The sequence below is a fragment of the Nothobranchius furzeri genome, chromosome 3, assembly GCF_043380555.1.
Source record: "Nothobranchius furzeri strain GRZ-AD chromosome 3, NfurGRZ-RIMD1, whole genome shotgun sequence".
Lineage (NCBI taxonomy): Eukaryota > Metazoa > Chordata > Actinopteri > Cyprinodontiformes > Nothobranchiidae > Nothobranchius > Nothobranchius furzeri.
Window position 1 is genome coordinate 68,492,515 of NC_091743.1, and position 18,464 is coordinate 68,510,978.

General features: G+C 42.2%; 3 protein-coding genes across 4 annotated transcripts; 1 reads left to right on the forward strand and 2 right to left on the reverse strand.

Annotated features, from left to right (window-relative positions):
* Window positions 1-2,250: 2,250 nt before the first annotated feature.
* Window positions 2,251-8,478, reverse strand: nckipsd (NCK interacting protein with SH3 domain). Its single transcript, XM_015958739.3, has 13 exons — window positions 8,082-8,478; window positions 7,474-7,586; window positions 7,174-7,384; window positions 6,815-6,890; window positions 6,045-6,607; window positions 5,320-5,490; window positions 5,149-5,235; window positions 4,916-5,054; window positions 4,013-4,093; window positions 3,670-3,798; window positions 3,493-3,582; window positions 3,243-3,415; window positions 2,251-2,537 (listed from the first exon to the last, which is right to left on the reverse strand). The coding sequence occupies exons 1-13, from the start codon at window positions 8,250-8,252 to the stop codon at window positions 2,319-2,321; spliced, it is 2,223 nt and encodes a 740-aa protein (XP_015814225.3). The 5' UTR covers window positions 8,253-8,478; the 3' UTR covers window positions 2,251-2,318.
* Window positions 8,479-8,852: 374 nt separating this feature from the next.
* ndufaf3 (NADH:ubiquinone oxidoreductase complex assembly factor) lies at window positions 8,853-11,863 on the forward strand. 2 transcript variants are annotated; one of them, XM_015958738.3, is made up of 5 exons: window positions 8,853-9,008; window positions 10,453-10,648; window positions 10,755-10,821; window positions 11,280-11,380; window positions 11,451-11,863. In XM_015958738.3, the coding sequence occupies exons 1-5, from the start codon at window positions 8,920-8,922 to the stop codon at window positions 11,550-11,552; spliced, it is 555 nt and encodes a 184-aa protein (XP_015814224.3). In that variant the 5' UTR covers window positions 8,853-8,919; the 3' UTR covers window positions 11,553-11,863. The 2 variants fall into 2 exon arrangements, with proteins under 2 accessions (XP_015814224.3, XP_070405560.1); XM_070549459.1 differs by having other exon boundaries at window positions 11,280-11,368.
* A 1,021-nt stretch (window positions 11,864-12,884) lies between these two features.
* Window positions 12,885-17,634, reverse strand: LOC107385105 (rab GDP dissociation inhibitor beta). Its single transcript, XM_015958737.3, has 11 exons — window positions 17,479-17,634; window positions 16,707-16,814; window positions 16,525-16,621; window positions 16,313-16,447; window positions 14,604-14,802; window positions 14,386-14,517; window positions 13,970-14,069; window positions 13,715-13,886; window positions 13,478-13,622; window positions 13,341-13,395; window positions 12,885-13,258 (listed from the first exon to the last, which is right to left on the reverse strand). Exons 1-11 carry the CDS (start codon window positions 17,518-17,520, stop codon window positions 13,115-13,117), a joined length of 1,329 nt encoding a protein of 442 aa, XP_015814223.3. The 5' UTR covers window positions 17,521-17,634; the 3' UTR covers window positions 12,885-13,114.
* Window positions 17,635-18,464: the final 830 nt, after the last annotated feature.

An 18,464-nucleotide genomic window follows, 5' to 3' on the forward strand; every position in this document is an offset into this window, starting at 1 on the left:
TATACGTCGATGGTGCATACAGTGTTCAGCATAAATGAGTACCCCAAGTTCATTTGTCAGAAAACCTTTAGATTCCTTTCAGAATCAAAATTTTCTATGAGATACCATACCACAAAGTAATGTGGGCCATTGATTGCAAACAAGATTTGTTCATTTGCTCACACAAAAACGTGATTTTCCTAACAAATTCATTCAGGCCTATGTTGCAAAAATGAGCACCTCAATTATAGTCTTCAGAGAAAAGCCACACTTAAGAGTACAAAATTTAAATTAACAGGCATTAAATCACAGGTGAGTCTAATGATTCATTTAAGAGGTGTCCAGCAGACAGGTGACTATAAAAAGGCTGGCAGCAGTAACAAAAAAGTGCTACTGATTAAATTCACACTTTTATAAGGAGTGTACTCATTTATGCTGAGCACTATATATATGTGAGTGTGTGTGTGGCTGGTGAGAAGGATGTTTGGACTTCTCTGCCCTGGCTGCCATGATCAGATAAGCTGAAGATAGCGTTGGTGTGTGAATCACACAAATGCCTGCAAATGCTCCCTGAGAAATGTGTGGCTCTACGTCATGTTCAATGGCTGTATTCCAGCAACAATCGGCAAAAACATTTCTGTTTGCAAACCTCTTCGAGACAGACTGCCTTTGTCTTGTTTCTGCTGCAGTTAGGTGTGGGTTTGGGTCAGTACCTCAGACAAGACACAGCAGGATGCTCCAGCAAACATCTTCTGACATAGAGCTGTGCTTTCTCTTCGTGACAAGTCAGCAGATGAGGGAGACTTTTTGTTTCTGTCACAGTTAAGCATGAACTATCTTGGCTCAAGGGCCGGTTGTGGTGCAGAGCAAGATGTGCCTTTGAACAAGTGTTTAACTGCATGTGTGGGTGCACACAGGACATAACTGAGGTGATCTCTGGATTTGAATCATCAGACATCCTGGACATGCCTCCAGTCCATCATGGGGACACAGAGACAAACAACAAGTCAAATACTAACCCACACCAAGAGACACGTTTACAGTCTGCTTGTTTTTGGTCCGTAGGATGAAAACAAATGTGAAAAGACCACAGCCGGGATTTGAACCTGTAACCTTCTTGCTGTGAGGAAACAGTGCTCCACCCTGCAGCCTTAAAGTGCAACATAATCACCTCAATTTGTTTAACTATCATGTTTCTATGCTCCACAAAAAGAGCCACCGCTTTCACTGTTAAAATATATCTTTATTAGTTTCATTACAAAGTTGCAGCACTTTTGCAGACGATGCTAACCACGGAGATGTTTCCACTCAAGCACAGACACGTACAGCATGTAAACAGACACTATTAGTCAGAACATAAAAACAGTAAAATGTGATTGTTCTTCTGAAGAAGAAAACTTTTGTCAGGACTAAACCAGAAACCACAGAAAGGTGATCAGTAACAACATCAGAAAGGGGAAAAAGGGAGGAAAGAACATTAAAACTACTAACGTAAATGCCCTGGGTTTGTTCTCGTCTTGATTTTCAGCAGGAGCACGAGATAGAGTGAGCAGTGCTGACTGATGTGCCATCACACGATGCTACTGCAAAACAGGCCAAGAAAAGCCAAGATATCCACATCATGCATGGGTGCAGCAGTTGTATTTCAGTCTGTAAACCAGAACTTCTGCATCACCAGTCAACACTTGAGAAAAAAAAGGTACAGCAGCAACAAGATCATTTTAGTTGTGATGAGTCAGAAGGAAACTTGTTCGTGATGCTCTAATTCTCTTGAATTTGAAGTAATATTAATGAATGAAACAGGAAGTCATGTTGCAGAAACTATTTAAGAAAATGATCCTGTTAGTAACACTGCAGTTTGGTCCCACTACAGGGGAAGCACAGCACGGTTACTGGCCCACTTTGTTAGTTTAGCTAGAGTACCATTCAGCTGTAGCTCATGCAGTTAGTCCACGTGTGAGTCACAGAGATTATTGCTAAGGTTCACTTTAAAAACACTATTTAAGATTTGGCTTTTATTCTGGTTGTTTTTAAGCTGAATGAAACCGTTACAGTTTATATGCATTGTTATTTTCCTTAAACACACGGCATACATTTTTTATTATTCTAATAAACTGAGAATTGAGAAGGTGTGGAAACATCACATGCATGTTGCAGCCCTGCAGAGTCTAGAAGGATCCGTTCTGTTTTCTCTCAGCTGGTGCCGACATCAAACTTCGGTTCTTTCTCTTTTCAAGTTTTACCGTACCCCCCATGCAGAAGACTATGGTGTGTGTGTGTGTGTGTGTGTGTGTGTGTGTGTGTGTGTGTGTGTGTGTGTGTGTGTAACACTGATATGGTCAGTTCCCACGGATCTGTGGAAACTCCTTGTAGATCTGCTCTACAATTAGCTTATCCATCTGTTTGGCTGTGGCGCTCCCTTCATCCTCTCCTGGATCTTCTTCCTCACTCAGAATCCTCTTCAGTGAGCCCTGCAGGTCCGACAGGCGGTGCCGGTGCTCCATGTAGTCCGTTGAGCGAATGATAGAGTGCATTAGGGAGAGATACTCCATCCGCAGCTTCACAGGGAGACAAGCTTGGTGTTAGTACAGACTTGTTTCATCATTTTACTGAAACAGTGGGCATGTCCAGATCCAGGAGCTGCATACTTGCAAGTAGAGATAGACCAATGTGTTTATTTTTAATTACTGATGCAGATATGTGGAGATCATGGTGAGCCTGTGGCTGATATCATGGTGTTTTCTGCCTTATTTAAAACAGTTGATGACCTGTGTTCTCTGTTAAAAAATATTCAAACATTTAACCAAAGTTAAACAAACAAATCACTAAAATGAACAATGAGGTGAATAAAAAAATGTCAAATGACAATAATATCAGTATTTATTAAGCAGATGCATTTTCAGGAACGTAAATAAAATTCTGCAGCAGCACTGGGTTGCCCACAGATGGGCCTGACTTTAAACCTTAAAAAGAGGAGTATCAGCTGCTAGCTGTTACCATTCACTTACATTGTTTATGCTAAGCTAAAGCTAACAGAATACCGCCAGATCAAGAGTATGACTGAGCTGATTACAAAAGGCTTTTGCCCCACTTACCTAAATCTAGGGAATATGGCATCCAAGTGTGTTCACGGTTGCTAAGCAACGATGGCCACGTTGAGGTAGGAGTCCCTACGAGGATGCTTCCCCAGAATTTTGAAATAGCTAGCATGTCTGTGAAAAACCTTTAATCCCACAGAATAAGCAAGGGTGTCAGAGTCTCACCTTGTCTCCCGGTGAAAGGTCAGATATTTGTCGAACCGCAATGTCGATCATCACCATCATGTCAGTGCGGTAGAAGATGTCAGCTGTCTCTCGGCTGGCGAAAACATCCTGCAGAAACTTGAGGAGGGAGTGCGGTGCAGGGGGGTTGTGTTTAAACATACGAACAGGATCCTCTGAGAGAAATAACAACAAAGGGAGTTTTAACAAAACCACAGAAAAACGCAGGAAACAACAATCCACTGTTCTTTACCGCCTCGGTTGAAGAGCAGCAGCACTTTCTCTGTCAGGACCTTGACATTTTTCTGTCTCAGCTGCTGCATTATCACATTGTTGCTGGGTGCTGGCTCAGAAATAACAAAAGATACATAAACCAATTAAGGGTCAAAGCCATTAGAAGAAGAGCAAAGCGTTGACTTGTCCTTCTCACCTGTGTGGTGCAGGTTAAAGGCCAGCACCAGGTTCAGGAAAATGTCAGGAAGCTGCTCTGTGGGATCAGAGGGAAGGCCATCCTCCACCACACCCAACAGGAACCCAACAAAATCAGCATTCAGGTGTTCTAAAAGAGGAGAGTCCGCAAACCTCAGCTCACCAGACTGGTTAGGTTATAATTAGCTCTTTGAATAACCTCAGTTTGGAGAAATAGACTTTAAGAGCATTTCCAGCAGGGGAAAATCATCATTTATTCTCCAGAATCATCGATTGTAATCTGAACTAACCTTTTCTAAAAAGTGCAACAACAGATTTAAAAATTAGTAAAAGACCCTTCATACCGTAGTGATGATATGGCACCTGCTCTCCCATGGAGAAAATCATGGTCAGGACCAGAGCTGAGTAACACATCTTCTGGTGTTCTGATGGAAAACAAATACCTGGTAAAACTACTAACTAACCCAAAACTGTCAAAAGTCATCATCATGTTGATTTTAATGCCAGCAGCATATTTTTTATAGAGTGGTGGAACGAAAAATTAGATAATTCTTTCAGGGATTTTTTGGGATTCGGTCATTTCCACTGGATCCGTAAGCGGCGTGTAACGCCCGTAAAGCATAGTACCAACTAATTAAACACAGTCATAGTGGATAGGTGCATTTCCAGCAACCGCAAAGTTTTATGTTTTGGAGGCCTCCCAGAAGCGTAGGCACACAATGCTTACTCTTCAAGTCTATTTTTTACACACTACGCTTCCAGAACGTGTCAAATTCCCACGTTCCGATCGGGCCTGACAGGAAGTCAAACACGAAAGAAGTGTCAAACATCAGGAAATTTTCAAAATAAGAGTAACGTGGAGATTTCTAGTTGCTTTAGTAAAAAAAAAAAAAAATAAGTACATCATTACCTGTGAAACCTCTGTAATCAAGGTAAAGAGAACAGGAAATAAACCAGACCTTTATGGAAACAAGCTGCCATCTTTCTCCTAGCTTTTTATCATGTGGACTGCTGAAATCACGCGTGGTCTTTCAATTCTTGTGATTTTGTGACCTTGTGGGACCAGCTGCGTGGAATGCGTTCGTTGTTGTTTTGTGTCTGACACGCTCCCGTGGGAAGTGAGCTCGCAGGTAAAACACGTTTATTACGTTACACGCCGCTTACGCATCCAGTGGAAAGCCAGGTCAGAATGAATCAGAGAAGCAGTCTGACTAGTGTCAGGTCCATTTAGATTATTTGTGTCCCACCCTGCGTGTCTGTCTGAAGGTCTCTGGCCAGCTCCATGGGCAGGATGGAGTTCAGGAGGGTGGAGATGAGTGCTGCGTCCAGGCTGCACATCGCCCCGAACACTTTGAGCAGCAGCAGCCTCAGAGAAACGCGGAGCTCCTGAATGAGGAGAAAGTTCAAACATGCAGTTTTTCTACAGTAGATACAAACTCATGCAGAAACACTGTTTGGATAAAGAGTCGAGCATCTTTACCATCTGATAATATGAAACCAGAGACAGAACGTTCTCATAGTGGTTGGACCTGCACATCCTCTTACACACCTCTGGATCCGCATCAGTCTGAAAACACAAAGTTACGGGATGCAGGAGCTTGAATGTGCTCTACCAGACATGCAAATTACTCTGGATCGGTAATCTGATTACCAGGATCTTTAGCAGCTCTTCAAGGTAGCAGGCAATGAGGGCGTGGTCTTCGTGAAGCGCCCAGCTACGCTGCTGCGAATCATCACGGTGACGGGCGAGGTCGCTGAAGATGACCTCCAGACGCTGTTCATCATGACACACCTGTCCCTGCGGCAGCGCTGAACTTAAGTCCTGCACAGGTACAAAACGTCGACTTAGATCTTCAAGCGCACCGGAACGCCAGAAATCCTTCTGCTCTTTGTGTGGGATCTATATTGTCCTGTTTTAAAGAGCAAGTAACGTCTAAATTAACTTTTGGACACTTTTTACATCCTCCTACAGGAAGCTCACTAGGAGGATCCAGTTGGTTTTATAAACACATAATCTGAGCGCTGACTGAACACACACGTTTACCAGATTTCACCACAAACAGCTGCAACACCATCGTTTCTCATCATCAGATGTTCGTAGTTTTAAACTGAAAGAGGCAGCGGGCGATTGCGTTTGGCCGTGCGGCTGTGGTGCTTACAGGTGTTTGTGGTGGAAGTGTGAAAGAGGTCTTCATTTGCACATGTTGCTAAAAATAAATGATGGGATTTGAAGCTGCAACATTCAGTTCCTCTTTCAGCTCAAGTTTGATGCCTGGCAGATTTAAAACAGAAACTTTTTTTTTTATTAGGTCAGCTGAAGGCCAACAGAGCTGTAACTCTAAACCCTCAGAAGTGCTGAACGAAAGCAAGTCTGACCTTGCTCTCCACCAGAGTCAGGAGAACACGCTCCAAGTCGGAGGAGGATCGGGGTAAAGCCGTCTGCAGGTGGCCCACCACCACTCCAACAGCGACCCGAGACAGCTCGTAACTCAGACCCGTGTTCTTCCGAACCAGCTCAATTAACTCTGCTCCAACGCTCATGGGTACCGGCTCCGATGCGGCGGGGCTCCCAGGTGGGCTCTCTGAAACAGAGGCAGGGGCAGGGGGCCACTCGGTAATCTCTGATGGGTTCTGCTGCGCGATGAGCAGGACGGGAGCGTCGGGTTTGGTGTGTTTGGTGGGCCCGGGGTGCTGCGGGGGTGGCGGTGCTGGGCTTTTCCTCACAGGAGGATTTTCAGACGGAGGCACGTCTGCAGTTGGCATAGAGGGCTTCATGCGGGATGGCACAGGAGGAGGGGGAGTGCTGGAAACACTCGGCAGACTGACATCAGAGGAAGCCAAAGAGCGGGAGGAGCCGGACTCCGTGGAGGTGCTGCTGATGGTCAGGGAGGGAGCAGGAGACGCAGGCAGAGAGGAAACTCTGGAGGGGACCTCCGGCTCTGCAGACAGACAGAGAGAGAGGGAGGGGTGATGGTGTGTGTGTGTGTGGGGGGGGGGGGGGGGGGGGGGGTCAGATTACAAGGAGGTGAAAGTGAATGGGCCAAGAGGGCGGGGTGACCCGACTAAGAATAGAAAGTTTGTGAAATAAAAGAGCTGCAAGATCATCACACTGCAGAGGGTTCGGGGACGAAGGAGTCCAAACTAACCTGGACGCCGTTGGTTTCTCTGTTTCTCAGGAGGAGGGGGGGTGATGGGAGCAGCACGCCGAGGCTGGGGGGGCACCTGCAAAAGGGGAAGAACAGGACATGATTACCAGGAATGAAAAATGTTTAAAATTTCTCTAAAACGTGATAATATGTCAATCCTGTTTTGTGTTACTATTAATAAAACCTGTTTCCTGTCAGCAACTTTTTTTAACCAGTGTGAGAAATTATTTGCATGTAGTTATTTGCTTGATTGAAGATTAAAAAAGAAGAAATGTTTCATTTTTTTAAAGTTCCCAACAGCTATTTAGTTTCTACACACACAAACCCTGCAGACCTTGTGAGCCCATCTTTAATATCACCTGGTAACAGCAGGGCTCTCCCTGCATGCTGTCCATGCTCCCTGATAACGGCACGCCTCCCTGTCTTCCATAGTCCCTGTTGAGGCCGTTGGGCGGAGGGGGGGTCTGGCTGAGGGTGATTTCACTGCTGGAACATGGGATGTTGGGTTTGTGTCCGATGGAGGAGGAACTTCGCCGAGCTAGCGTCTCTTTCCTGTGATGGATCAGCTTTCTGTGTCACAGATTAAAAACATAAACAATAGTACTCATAAATCCTCCATCAGAATCCCCACCATGTTTCTGATGTTGACTTGGACTCACTGCAGGACATCTCGTTGCTCCAGGTTGTATTTGCCTCCGTTCTTTAAGGCCACATTGTGGATCCCTTCTATGGCTCGATCGATGGACTGCAGGACCTCGTCTTGCTGTGGAGCCTGGCACAAACACATCGACAGAAGCTGAAGGGATGAAACATTCATTACTGTGGCAGCATGCAGGATTATTAAGTGTGTGACTGGGTCAAACTGGGACAAGCTGGGAAAAAATGGGACTGTGATCTAACAACACCCTACATTCAGGCTTAATTAAAGCTGCACAGACGGTGTTATCAAGTACAGGAGGGAGCTCTCTTCTTGTGACACAGCCTACAAGCTCTGACTAGTTCCTGCGATATAACCAGGGGTGTGACCACGAGGAGAGGAAAACAATGCTTTCTTGTCTCTGTTATCTGTTGCTGTCCCACCCTGTGTCCTCTCAGCAGCTTTTCGACCTGCAGCCTTTATAATAAATTAATGCATGCGATTTCCACCTGACTAGACAGCTTGCTCTTGGCCTGCCCTGCTGCAGACAGCACCACTCTCAGGGTTCCACTCCACGCCTCGCCTCTATTCACTAAATAGGCAAAAACGGGGGTTAAAAGTGAGTTTTACCTGAATCTTTTCGATGTAAGAAGCAGGGATGTAGCCGGTCTCCCCGGAGCTACAGCGGGACCCCAACCACCAGTGTTTGTTGCTTCTCTCCAGGATTAGAAAGCTCTCTCCGGCCGCGAAGTGCAGTGAGTTGGGCTCCACGGATCGGAAGGCGTACAGAGACCGATACATGATTTAGTTTATCTGTAACAAACCGAAAAGTGACACAGAAATAACCTGTTATGAAACAAAAACCGAATGAAAAGATCTGCTCCGCAGGGGTGATTTAAAGAGCCCATGAAGTCTACGGTGAGCGGCTCATGTCTATTTACAATGTAGCTCGGATCATCTGACCTGAGCGAGCGCTACCAGAACAGGCCACAGGGGGCACTGATACACCCTAAATACGCCTATCAGACAGTTTAATCAAACCCAGAGCTAAAATCTAATTTGATTGTGAAAAATGTGTAATACATTTATTTTCATTTGAAGTGGAAACATTTATGAAGTTACAATTAAATGATGTAAAATGTAAAAACATTTTACTTGACGATTAAAGTAAGGTTACGGTGTTGTACACACGCAGGGATAGAGATAGTTTTTCTTCCATCTTACATTTGCAGAAAGGATTTCAGCATTTTGAATCCTTGTAAATATGTTTCAATGTTACATTATTTGTTTCAGAAAGAGTTGAATTATATATGTATTAAATACACACACACACACACACACACACACACACACACACACACACACTGTTGGCGAGATAAGAAATGTTCGATTGTGCTGTGCATAGCACCGGAAGCAGCTGCCTTAATGGTGTCACAGAGAATTCCGTTCCCCTGTTATACTCGTCAACATGGCCACTGCGGTGTGCAGCAGGATGCTTTTCCAGAGGTCGACTCGAGGATTTCTGTCCTTTTCCAATACAATTCCTGCTTTCTCTTGGTAATTTAATTTTTTCAACAAAAGTATAGAAATCCTATTAGTTAAAAAAGAAAATAAGGTCAATTGCAGAGTTAAAAGTTGGTGTGATATTGAATTGAAAGTGTTATAAAGGTGATGTCTGTTTTGATAATTAGCCTTATTAAAGTTGTATAGCATTATTTTATAGTATTTAATAAAGTGTTTTAGTGTTTTTATTTCACTGAAGGTTTAAATTTCCCGCTTTATTGATGCTTTATGAATGTTCGTCGGTTCAATTTCCTTAGATTTACTTAAGGTTAGCCTCAAAATGGTTACTTATATCTAGGGTAATTTTCAGTTTTAGTTAGTATAATCATTTTCAGTCTAATTGCGCAGTTTAAAGTGTGTTGCTCAATCATTAAATCTTCATATATAATGTGGAAGTATTATTCAAAAGTCTTATGACTATTTTATAGCTCACATGTGTATGTTAATGAGATTTCCTTTACAGGAAGTGTGACTTGTGATACTTTGCAGAAGTGTTGCAGAATAGATGCAAACTGCTCTCCAGACAGCAAGAGTCCAGTAGGTTGCCGTAGTTACAGTTCAGACTTGAGCAGAACTTGTGATGAAGTTCATAATAAATAACAGGAAATGTATGTCTGAAGCAGATGTAAATGAGAAGCAGAAGATAGATGGACACAACATAACTAAAATGTTCCAGTACAAGTTAGGGAAAGTGTCCTTATTTGGTGAAAACTGAACTATTGACCTTTTATTGCTGATCAGAAAAGATGATAAACTGTTAAAGTGTGTAAAGGTGCAGAAGGAACACCCTTCTTTCAGTAGAGAATGACATTTGATGTTTAAATTCACTGACAGGACCTCCCTATGTGTGTGTGCTTGTGTAACTTTCAAATTAAAAGGCTGAGGGGGAAACTGAAAAATCATAACACATTACCAGGTTACTGCTCGTGTGCATCTCATCTCAGGCCAACCAAGATCTTGTGTGTGTACATGTTGATGCTTAAGGTGCAGGTCTCTTTTCAGGCTCACCTCAAAAGAATCAGGAGCAGAGTGAGAGAGGAATTTACTTAAAAGTAAAGAAGAATCTCACCGCAACAATTACTGGAAGTTTTGTTGAATGTTATGAAAAATAAAATGTGTTTACATATTCTAACAGACTAATTGGCTAATTTAGCTAATGTTGAAATTAAAAAGCATTGATTGTGTAATGTGATGTGTACAGTGTAAATTAAGCTTTTGGCTGAGGACCCCATCAGTAGGTGGTTTGGCAGATCTGCATTCCTCTGACTTTCTAAGAATATTAAAACTATGGAAGAATATACACACACTGGATTTATTCATTGTCCGTTACTTGTTTTTCAGTCTAGAAACAAGCTTTGCATCAAGTCACTGACAATAAACAACAGAATAAAGCCCATTTATTATTGTTTCTAATCTAGTTTTCTGTCTCTTTTTCCAGCCCATTTCTGTCTCGCGCTCACAGATTGGAACCTGGTGATGATGAGTTGTACCAGAAAACCACGGTGTCCATCATGAAGAAGGAGGCAGACAGTGGGATCATGATCCACAGCTACAGCCCCATAGGATTTACCGTAGATAGTAACCAGGTGCTCGGGCCCTGTGCTCTGCTGCCTCCTGCCATCCTGCAGTGGAACGTGAGGTTCATCTCCAGATGTTCTACACAGCTATTAGTGTGCCGCATCACATCATTCTGTTTACAAAAACTGATCAAGAGTTTGTTTTAACTGTCTGGTTCTGCAGGTTGGTAGTCACGAAGACATCACAGAGGAAAGCGTCTCTCTTTTCCACATGATTGCACCAACAATTGGTATGAATGAATGCACACTGATATAAAGATGTTTGTGTTTGGCCCGTTTTAATCTTCACTGGTCCAATTTCATCACCTCAAACTTGGGTTTTTTAGCTGCTTCATCTTTAAGAGAAAGGAATTAAAACAGGTTGTAGCTTGAATGATGCTGCAGCTTCCATGATGTATTATTGCTAGACCACAAAAACATGCAAACTCCTATAGAAGACCCCAGAAAGTATTTAAATGGTCCTTCTAGTGATCTAGTGAGAAAAGTAAAGGAATTCAGCCATTAATCTAATCCCTTCATGTTTTAATGATAGTATTGCAGGCTGCTATTTCTCATAGAAACTTGCGTCAATTGTATACTTTAGGTGACCATTCCTAGTATTTTCTACTCTTTATTCTGTCTGTGTGTTTATATGTAGCTAATCATTTAAACTTAAACACTTTTTAATGTTTCTTTCTGGTTTATGAAGAGATTCTTGTGCTGGGAACAGGAGCCCGGCTTGAGCGAATCAACCCCTTAGTTCTTGCCTTACTGAGGCGTAAAGGCATCGCTGTGGAGGTGCAGGACACGGTAAATATTTGTTCAGCCTTCATGACTCTCAAACCACAAATGTTTTTATTATTTAAACTTTTTTTTGCAGCCGAACGCATGTGCAACATTCAACTTTTTGATTAGTGAGCGAAGACTGGTCGCCGCTGGTCTGATTCCCCCGTCTCTGAGCAAAGCTCTGGATATTAAATGAGACTAAATGTGGTATTGTGAGAGTGAAAGCAGGACAGACTCACTTTGTTCCAAGGTCAGCCGGCAGAGGAGCTTCCAAATGTGTCCAGCTTTACCGAACATTGTTGCAGCAGCCGCCGTCTCTTACTGACTGGAGTCTAGTTTCATATTTTCTCAAAAGCAACAAATGGTTGGCTGCATGTTCAGAAATCTGCTTGTGCGTGAAATGTTTTGCATTTTAAGAATAGAAGCATCTGCATGTAGTTGCTCTGGTGAAAGTTAACAGTGATGAAGTCAAACTGTATACTTGTAAATAAAGTGTGTGTGAGTGTGTGTGTGTGTAAAATTCTAAATCGTTCAGTAAAGTCTCCTTGTTTGATAAATTTATTACAGTTCTACCATAGATGTTCATCCAAACCATCACCCAAATTAATCTTAAAACCACCTCTAGTTCACCTCTGACTCCGTGTCTGGTCGGAATTACAAAGCATTTTAAAAACAATAACAATAAAGTTTTAAGTATCAGGCGTGACATTAAAAGCAGGCGCTTTGATGCTCCACCTGAGAGTAAATCTGTAAGACTTGTCACCAGCATTCAGACATCAGTTCTGTTTGCTTCACAGCCAGACAGGACACGGTTAAAAAAAACACCTACTTTTTTATCTTTATCTTCCAAGCTGCCAGAGCTGCTTGTAATAATTTAAGGTGGTTTTAATAAATGTTTCTTTGCTTTAAACATATCTATTTATTGGGTCAACAAGACACTTGTTCATTTCTTGAGTGTTGGAGCCTTATTGTGTCTAAATGAGTCCTAGACCAAGAACTGAAAATATGCAGGTATAACTGAAAATGAATAGATTACTTTAATATCAATTTTTAAAAAAACGGCCTGATAAAGAACTTATAAAAGCTTACAATAAAATCTGACTCTGTGTTCCGGTCTGTGCTGAGATGAAGCCGGCGGTCTTTATGGTGGCTGTCCTTCATCTGATAAGCCTCTTTACTTCTGTGCGTCTGTCCGTCCTCCTCCAGCAGCTCTGCCTCTGACGTGTCTGTGCAGCACGATATAATTCAGTGGCGTTGTCCTCATGCATAAGCCTCATAGAGAAGAGAATCCACGAGTCCTCTGCACATCGGCACAATTCATTAATCATTTGTCTCGGTGCAACATGTCCAGAGTCCGAGTGTTCAAATCGTTCAAATCCACACCATCACATGCATTCTGCAGTTTGATGACTTCCACCTGTAACTGCTAAGCAGAACAAAGACCCATCACAGGAAAACTGTCCACTTAGCTTTAGTCAGGTCTGCTTTTAAACCACAGTTTACACATTAAGCATGAGTTCCTCACTTCTCTCCTTTTGGTAATCAGATTGTGCTCAGATTCTACTAGAAAATAGGACACAATTTGCTTATTTACAAACAATAAATAGAGAAATTATTTCCAGTTACTCAGCATCAGACATAAAAAAATTATAAACAAATCAGGTCAAAAGGAATTTGTCTACATGTTATAGAACTCCCTCTGGTTTATGATGCAATCATCATGTCTGGTAAACCACGTGGTCCTGATGTGGCAGGCCCTTAATCATCATCAGAGTTGTGCGATACTTGTCGAGACCTCCCGAAGCAGAGCTCTGCTCCCGTGAGTCGGTGGTACAGGTCCTCGATGTCATCACACTCAAACTCAAAGTGGTTTGTGGCATCATATGAGCGAGACACAAATATCTGATCATCACACAGAAAACAGAGGGATTAGCAACACTTGATGCTGCTTTTTTTCCCCGTCTCTGGAGAATTCCCCCTTTACCTGACTCTTTCTCCCATCCTCGTTTGGAACCAGCAGGTTGCTGATGGACACAAATCTGAGATGAACAAAGTAAACAGGGAGGTACATCAGTGCAAACTGTGACATTTTAATTCAAAAGACTGGATTGTGTCACTAACTTCTGCATGATGGGCTCCAGAAGCTCCAGAGCCGGCTGCACTTCTTTCTCCGGGGTGCTGGTCTCTGCAGCGGTGCTCACTGTGGCGATGTACATCCCATCTGAGGCCACACTGTGGCTGTAGGACACCACAGATATATAAATGTCTGCATGGGCATTAATCAAAGAGAAACATGGGTTGATTATGGGGATGTTTGGCCTTTTGGATGTTGAATCCATTTGTGACATTTCCTCTCACCAGACGTCCTGTTGAGCTGAGTCTGAGGGATGATAATCTGACAGGAGCTGGCCTCGTTGGTGTTTTTAACAGGATGATTTAACAAACAAATAACTCTGATGATGCGTCCCATTTTCCGGACACGGTTTGGAACGTAGCTGGGATCACAGATCAACTGTTTACAGTGGAAAAGCTGACAAAGAGAATGAAAGGGCAATAATGGTGAACACAGCGGTTCTGTTGGACCTTTCAGGTAAAATCCTGCAGCTGCTTCACCTTCCCCTCAGATCTGACAGCCTTCACGCTACCGTTTTCCATCACAATCTCGTCCACGGCTCTGTTCAATAAAAAGGTTCCTCCGTATTCTGCACTCAGTCTGAAACACACAATAGATTTTTCTGTGATGTAATGGAAAATGTGAAGTACAAAACATGAACAAAATGTCACCAAATTTTAGGAAAACACATAAAAAATGATTTTTTTTTTAAATACAAATGCAGCTTAGAAAACAGTCATGTGGTGGTTTGGCACCTTAAAAATCTGTAAGAGAAAATGTCTCAGCTTTCAGAGGATTGAATGCTCCTATGTAAGGAAGGAGGAGCGAATCCAGACTCTGTTTCAGAAGTCACTCTGAGACAAGTCTGGCTCGTTCTGTTCATTTACATTTCACTACAGATGATGATGAGCCTCACCTGGCGAATCCCTGTGGCAGCTCCCTGAGCCCATACAGGGGGTACAGGTACGGACTGTAGTTGTGGCGGGACAAAGATTCAGAGTACATCCTGATCCGGCGGATGGTTTCCATACAGGGTTGGTCCAGGTAGCTGAAAGGACCAGAAAGAAGAAGGATCAGATCATCTGTGATCATTTGTTCCAGTCATCAGTGATTTTTCTGCAGACCTCAACTGACCTCTCACTGGAGTGTAATGCTATGGCGTGACCTGTGAACTCTATGACATTCTGTCCTAGGTCAAAGTGGCTGAACAGCTCCCGTGTGGTAGTTTTGTCCAGATCCATGTCCTGATGGGTGCGAGGGTTTCTTTTGTCAAAGTTCTGGGTGAAGTGCAGCAGCTTCTTGAACCTCCTCTTGTCAAACATTCCCATCAGATCTGATTATATGTATACGTTATCATCACATATTTAACATCTGCCTGGAGAAGTACCTTAGAGGGGACATCATGTGACCTTTTTTCTTAAGTTATAATGATTCTATGATTGATACAAAACATGGTTAGGAAGTTCTTTGCACAAAATCCCTCTCACATGAAGCAATTTCAGCAATTTTATTCTTGATGGTTTCAGTACCTTCCAGAGTGAGCTGAGGCGCTCTGATATCTGGGAGAGGCTCAGAGTAGAGCCACTGCTCCTCCAGAAGCAGCTCTCTCTTTCTTTTGACATCACAAATGAGGAATTTTTGTAAGGGGCATAATTCTACTGCCTACCACTGAACATTCTCCCTCTTCGAATATTAAATTGTTACTTTACTCACATTTTCAATACATTTGCAGTGATCTGTAGTAGGATTGACTCCCTTGTAAGTCGTACTATGGGGGTAAAAATGGCCGGTGCACCTGTTTCAAGAACTAGAAGTGAGCCAGATCAGAGCTGAGCTGAACACAGTGGAATTTGGAGTCTTATTTCCTGATATTTAGACATCTCACCTCAGATTTCTAATGGCAACAGGACTCTACCACAGACTCCATCCACAGGCGTAGATCTGTTAGACTTTTTAAATCCTAGCATTTAGCTGTCTATTTTCTATCAGTAGCTAATGCAGGACATAGGTGTAGGACAGTGTTTCCCAACCCTTGTCCTCAGGGACCACTGTCCTACATGTTTTCCATGTCTCTGCTTCAGCACACCTGATTTACATTGGCTTCTCAGGAGGACATCAAGTGCTGCAGCTGCCTGTTAATCACTCATTCATTTAAGTCAGGTGTGTGGCAGCAGAGACACACTGGTGTTTGAAGGGGCAACATGGAAAACATGCAGGACAGTGGTCCTTGAGGACCAGGGTTGGGAAACACTGGTGTAGGAGACTATTTTCTGATTGTAATCAGATATAATTACTACAAATGTCAACGTACCACTTTAAATTTTTTACTTTCTTTAACATAGAATGTGCTACTACTAGTTCAGTTGTCGTGTGTTTGCGTGTGTGTGTCACAGCAGATGAATGCTCATACTGAGCCAGGTTCTGCTGGAGTTTTCTTCCTGTTAAAGGGGAGGTTTCCTCTCCACAGTCGCTACATGCTTGATTAGTATGGGGATTACTTATAAACATTCCAAATCAGTGACTTGATGCAGTCTATTTGGCTTTCTTACATAGAAAACTTCTCACTAATTGGCATAATAAACTGAACTCAATGCAAGGTTTAACTGGGATGTTTACTTTGTAAGGTGTCTTGAGACTCTTGTGAATTGGCGCAAAATAAATAAATGAACTGAACTGAATCAATTCCTAAAATCAAACACTGACAGAAAACAAATGGATGAATTTTTTTTCATGCTTAGAGTGTTTATAGCAGCAGAAGAGACCCGCATGGCAGCACAAAAGGATGCAATAGGTGAGTTTGAATAATTTGTCCCCTTTAAACATGCAAAACTGTAGATTGTCACCTGAGCTGTGAGCATCCTCCTCTGTAGCAGGGACTTTGTGCACTTTCCCTGATTTGTAAACATAACTGCCTTCAACAACTTTGAAGTCCAGATAGCGCGTAACCTCGGTGTGCATGAGTATTTTCACCAGCTGGCCTGAGGGAATCGTACAGCAGGTAATTACTGATCCATTTTAAATTAAAAGCAATTAAACTGAACAAACTGCAGCTCACCAGTGGCAAGAAAAAACTTGGGCACGAGGTCTACATTCCACTCTTTGCCACGACTTACTGATTTAGGAGGACCAGGAACTTTAAACTTCCTGTACAGCTGTTATTTAAAAACAAACACACCACATAATTTTGCTTTGTGAGAAAATAGACACATCTTCTAGTTAGATTTTGCTTGAACTAACCTCCTGCAGAGGGGAAATAGATGCACTTTCCTCTCCGTAATAAGAATTCCTGTCAATGTGAAGGACCTTTTTCCCATTAAGAGACATTAAACCAGAGAGGACACATTCCTGAAAGGGACAGGACAAGCATTAGGAAGTGGGTAAAATGCTGACAGATATTAGTTTGCATGCTGGTAGGTGATGTCACGGTTGTAAATCCGTTTTGGAAGCCAGCAGGAGTTCAGTGGGTATGCGAGTTCTTAAATGTGTGAAAATGAGAGAAAGTTTCAACCAAAACAAAAACTTTACCATCAATCATCAGAGCAATTGTGATTCTATTGGAGTGAGAAAACAAAGTACTATTCAGCTTTTTCAATGTTTGTTTCAAAAATGTACCAGATGAATTTGATCTTTGGGAAATCCTTTGTTTTCTGAACTTTTTGCAAAAATCCAAGGCTTTATTCATGTTCTGTTCCTGTTTTTGTTCAATACTTTTCTGAGACGGATGAGGATTAAGTAGAAAACAAATGAATCATGCATGTTCTTGTTTTAATAATAACTTCTTAGGCTGAGTAAAGTAGAAGCATCGCATGTCCGATTTATAATTCATTCCTTTTCTAAAAGCTTCACAATAAAATGCAGCTTAGTTCACTGAGCTTAAAAGCTGCAACCTTTCTGTGACCCATAAATCTGCCAAGAGGCCATCTGGGTGAATCTAACAATACATTATGTGATGTGTGTTAACGCTCTTGTACAGAAGGCTGCTTTTCCATAAGGAAATATGGTTTCTTACCTTAAATCCAGTTCCAAGTACTATGACATCATACTCCTGCATGTTGACGGTGTCCTCACTTTTTCTCTCTCATCACTGAGATGTGGCACATTACTTGAATAAAGTCAGTGTGCATACGTGTGTGAAGAAGCGGGTGAGATGATGGTAGGGACTGTAATTGCTCTGTGTTCTCTTTTGCTATAATCCTCTTATAGGACTGGCACATATATGCATGTGTGTGTGTGTGTGTTCATGTGTGTGTGTCAGAGAGAGAGAGAGAGAGAGAGAGAGAGAGAGAGAGAGAGAGAGAGAGAGAGAGAGAGAGAGAGACTGGAATGGGTTGTATCTCACAGTCACTGCAGACTAATATTAGTGATGTAGATCAAATATTCTACAAATGTCTTTAATGAGCTGAAAAAGTGCAAAATATCTTTAAAAGTATAAAATATAAAAAACTACATGAGAAAGTTCTGAATGCTGAAATACCTGAAAAATTGTAACATAGTTTTTCATTTTTTATTTTTTATTTCAACTGTTGCGTCAGATTTCTGGTCAAATAGATGTCCGTGATAGTTTGGGCATTGATTCTTCAAACTTTACTTTTCACATTTGTTTTGTCACACAGTGCAGATTTATTTTAACACCTGCTATGATACTTTAATTATTTTTTGATACTTTCTGGCCTCTGTGATGTAGGTGGTTGAAGTTAAATCTCATCCTTTCTGTTTTGGGAGTACGTTTTTGAAAATTTCCCTTTTCTATTTTATTTCTGTGTATGTCTTTCTTTGTGTTTGTCTGCGATATTTGTCAAATGATTTAACTGGTGGATTACATGTTGTTTTGTTGCTACGTTTGCTGCATCGCCCTTTATTTCATCATGTCATGCCACTAAACCGATTTCAGCAGTAAAGACTACATTACCCACGATTCCTAGAGATGGATCGATCTGAACAGCCCAGTTTCTGTAGTTACGCTTGTAATTTATACCAGGACACTTCTGCGGATCG

Coding starts and splice junctions, on each gene's coding strand:
- nckipsd (XM_015958739.3), bottom strand. CDS start 8,252: ATGTATCGGTCTCTGTACGCCTTCCGATCCGTGGAGCCCAACTCACTG. Junction 7,385..7,473: donor GAGCAACGAGATGTCCTGCA/GTGAGTCCAAGT, acceptor TCTGTGACACAG/AAAGCTGATCCATCACAGGA. Junction 3,583..3,669: donor CTTTAACCTGCACCACACAG/GTGAGAAGGACA, acceptor TTTCTGAGCCAG/CACCCAGCAACAATGTGATA.
- ndufaf3 (XM_015958738.3), top strand. CDS start 8,920: ATGGCCACTGCGGTGTGCAGCAGGATGCTTTTCCAGAGGTCGACTCGA. Junction 10,822..11,279: donor CATGATTGCACCAACAATTG/GTATGAATGAAT, acceptor TGGTTTATGAAG/AGATTCTTGTGCTGGGAACA. Junction 11,381..11,450: donor CTGTGGAGGTGCAGGACACG/GTAAATATTTGT, acceptor TTTTTTTTGCAG/CCGAACGCATGTGCAACATT.
- LOC107385105 (XM_015958737.3), bottom strand. CDS start 17,520: ATGCAGGAGTATGATGTCATAGTACTTGGAACTGGATTTAAG. Junction 13,887..13,969: donor CTGTCAGATCTGAGGGGAAG/GTGAAGCAGCTG, acceptor TCTCTTTGTCAG/CTTTTCCACTGTAAACAGTT. Junction 13,259..13,340: donor AGGATGGGAGAAAGAGTCAG/GTAAAGGGGGAA, acceptor TGTGATGATCAG/ATATTTGTGTCTCGCTCATA.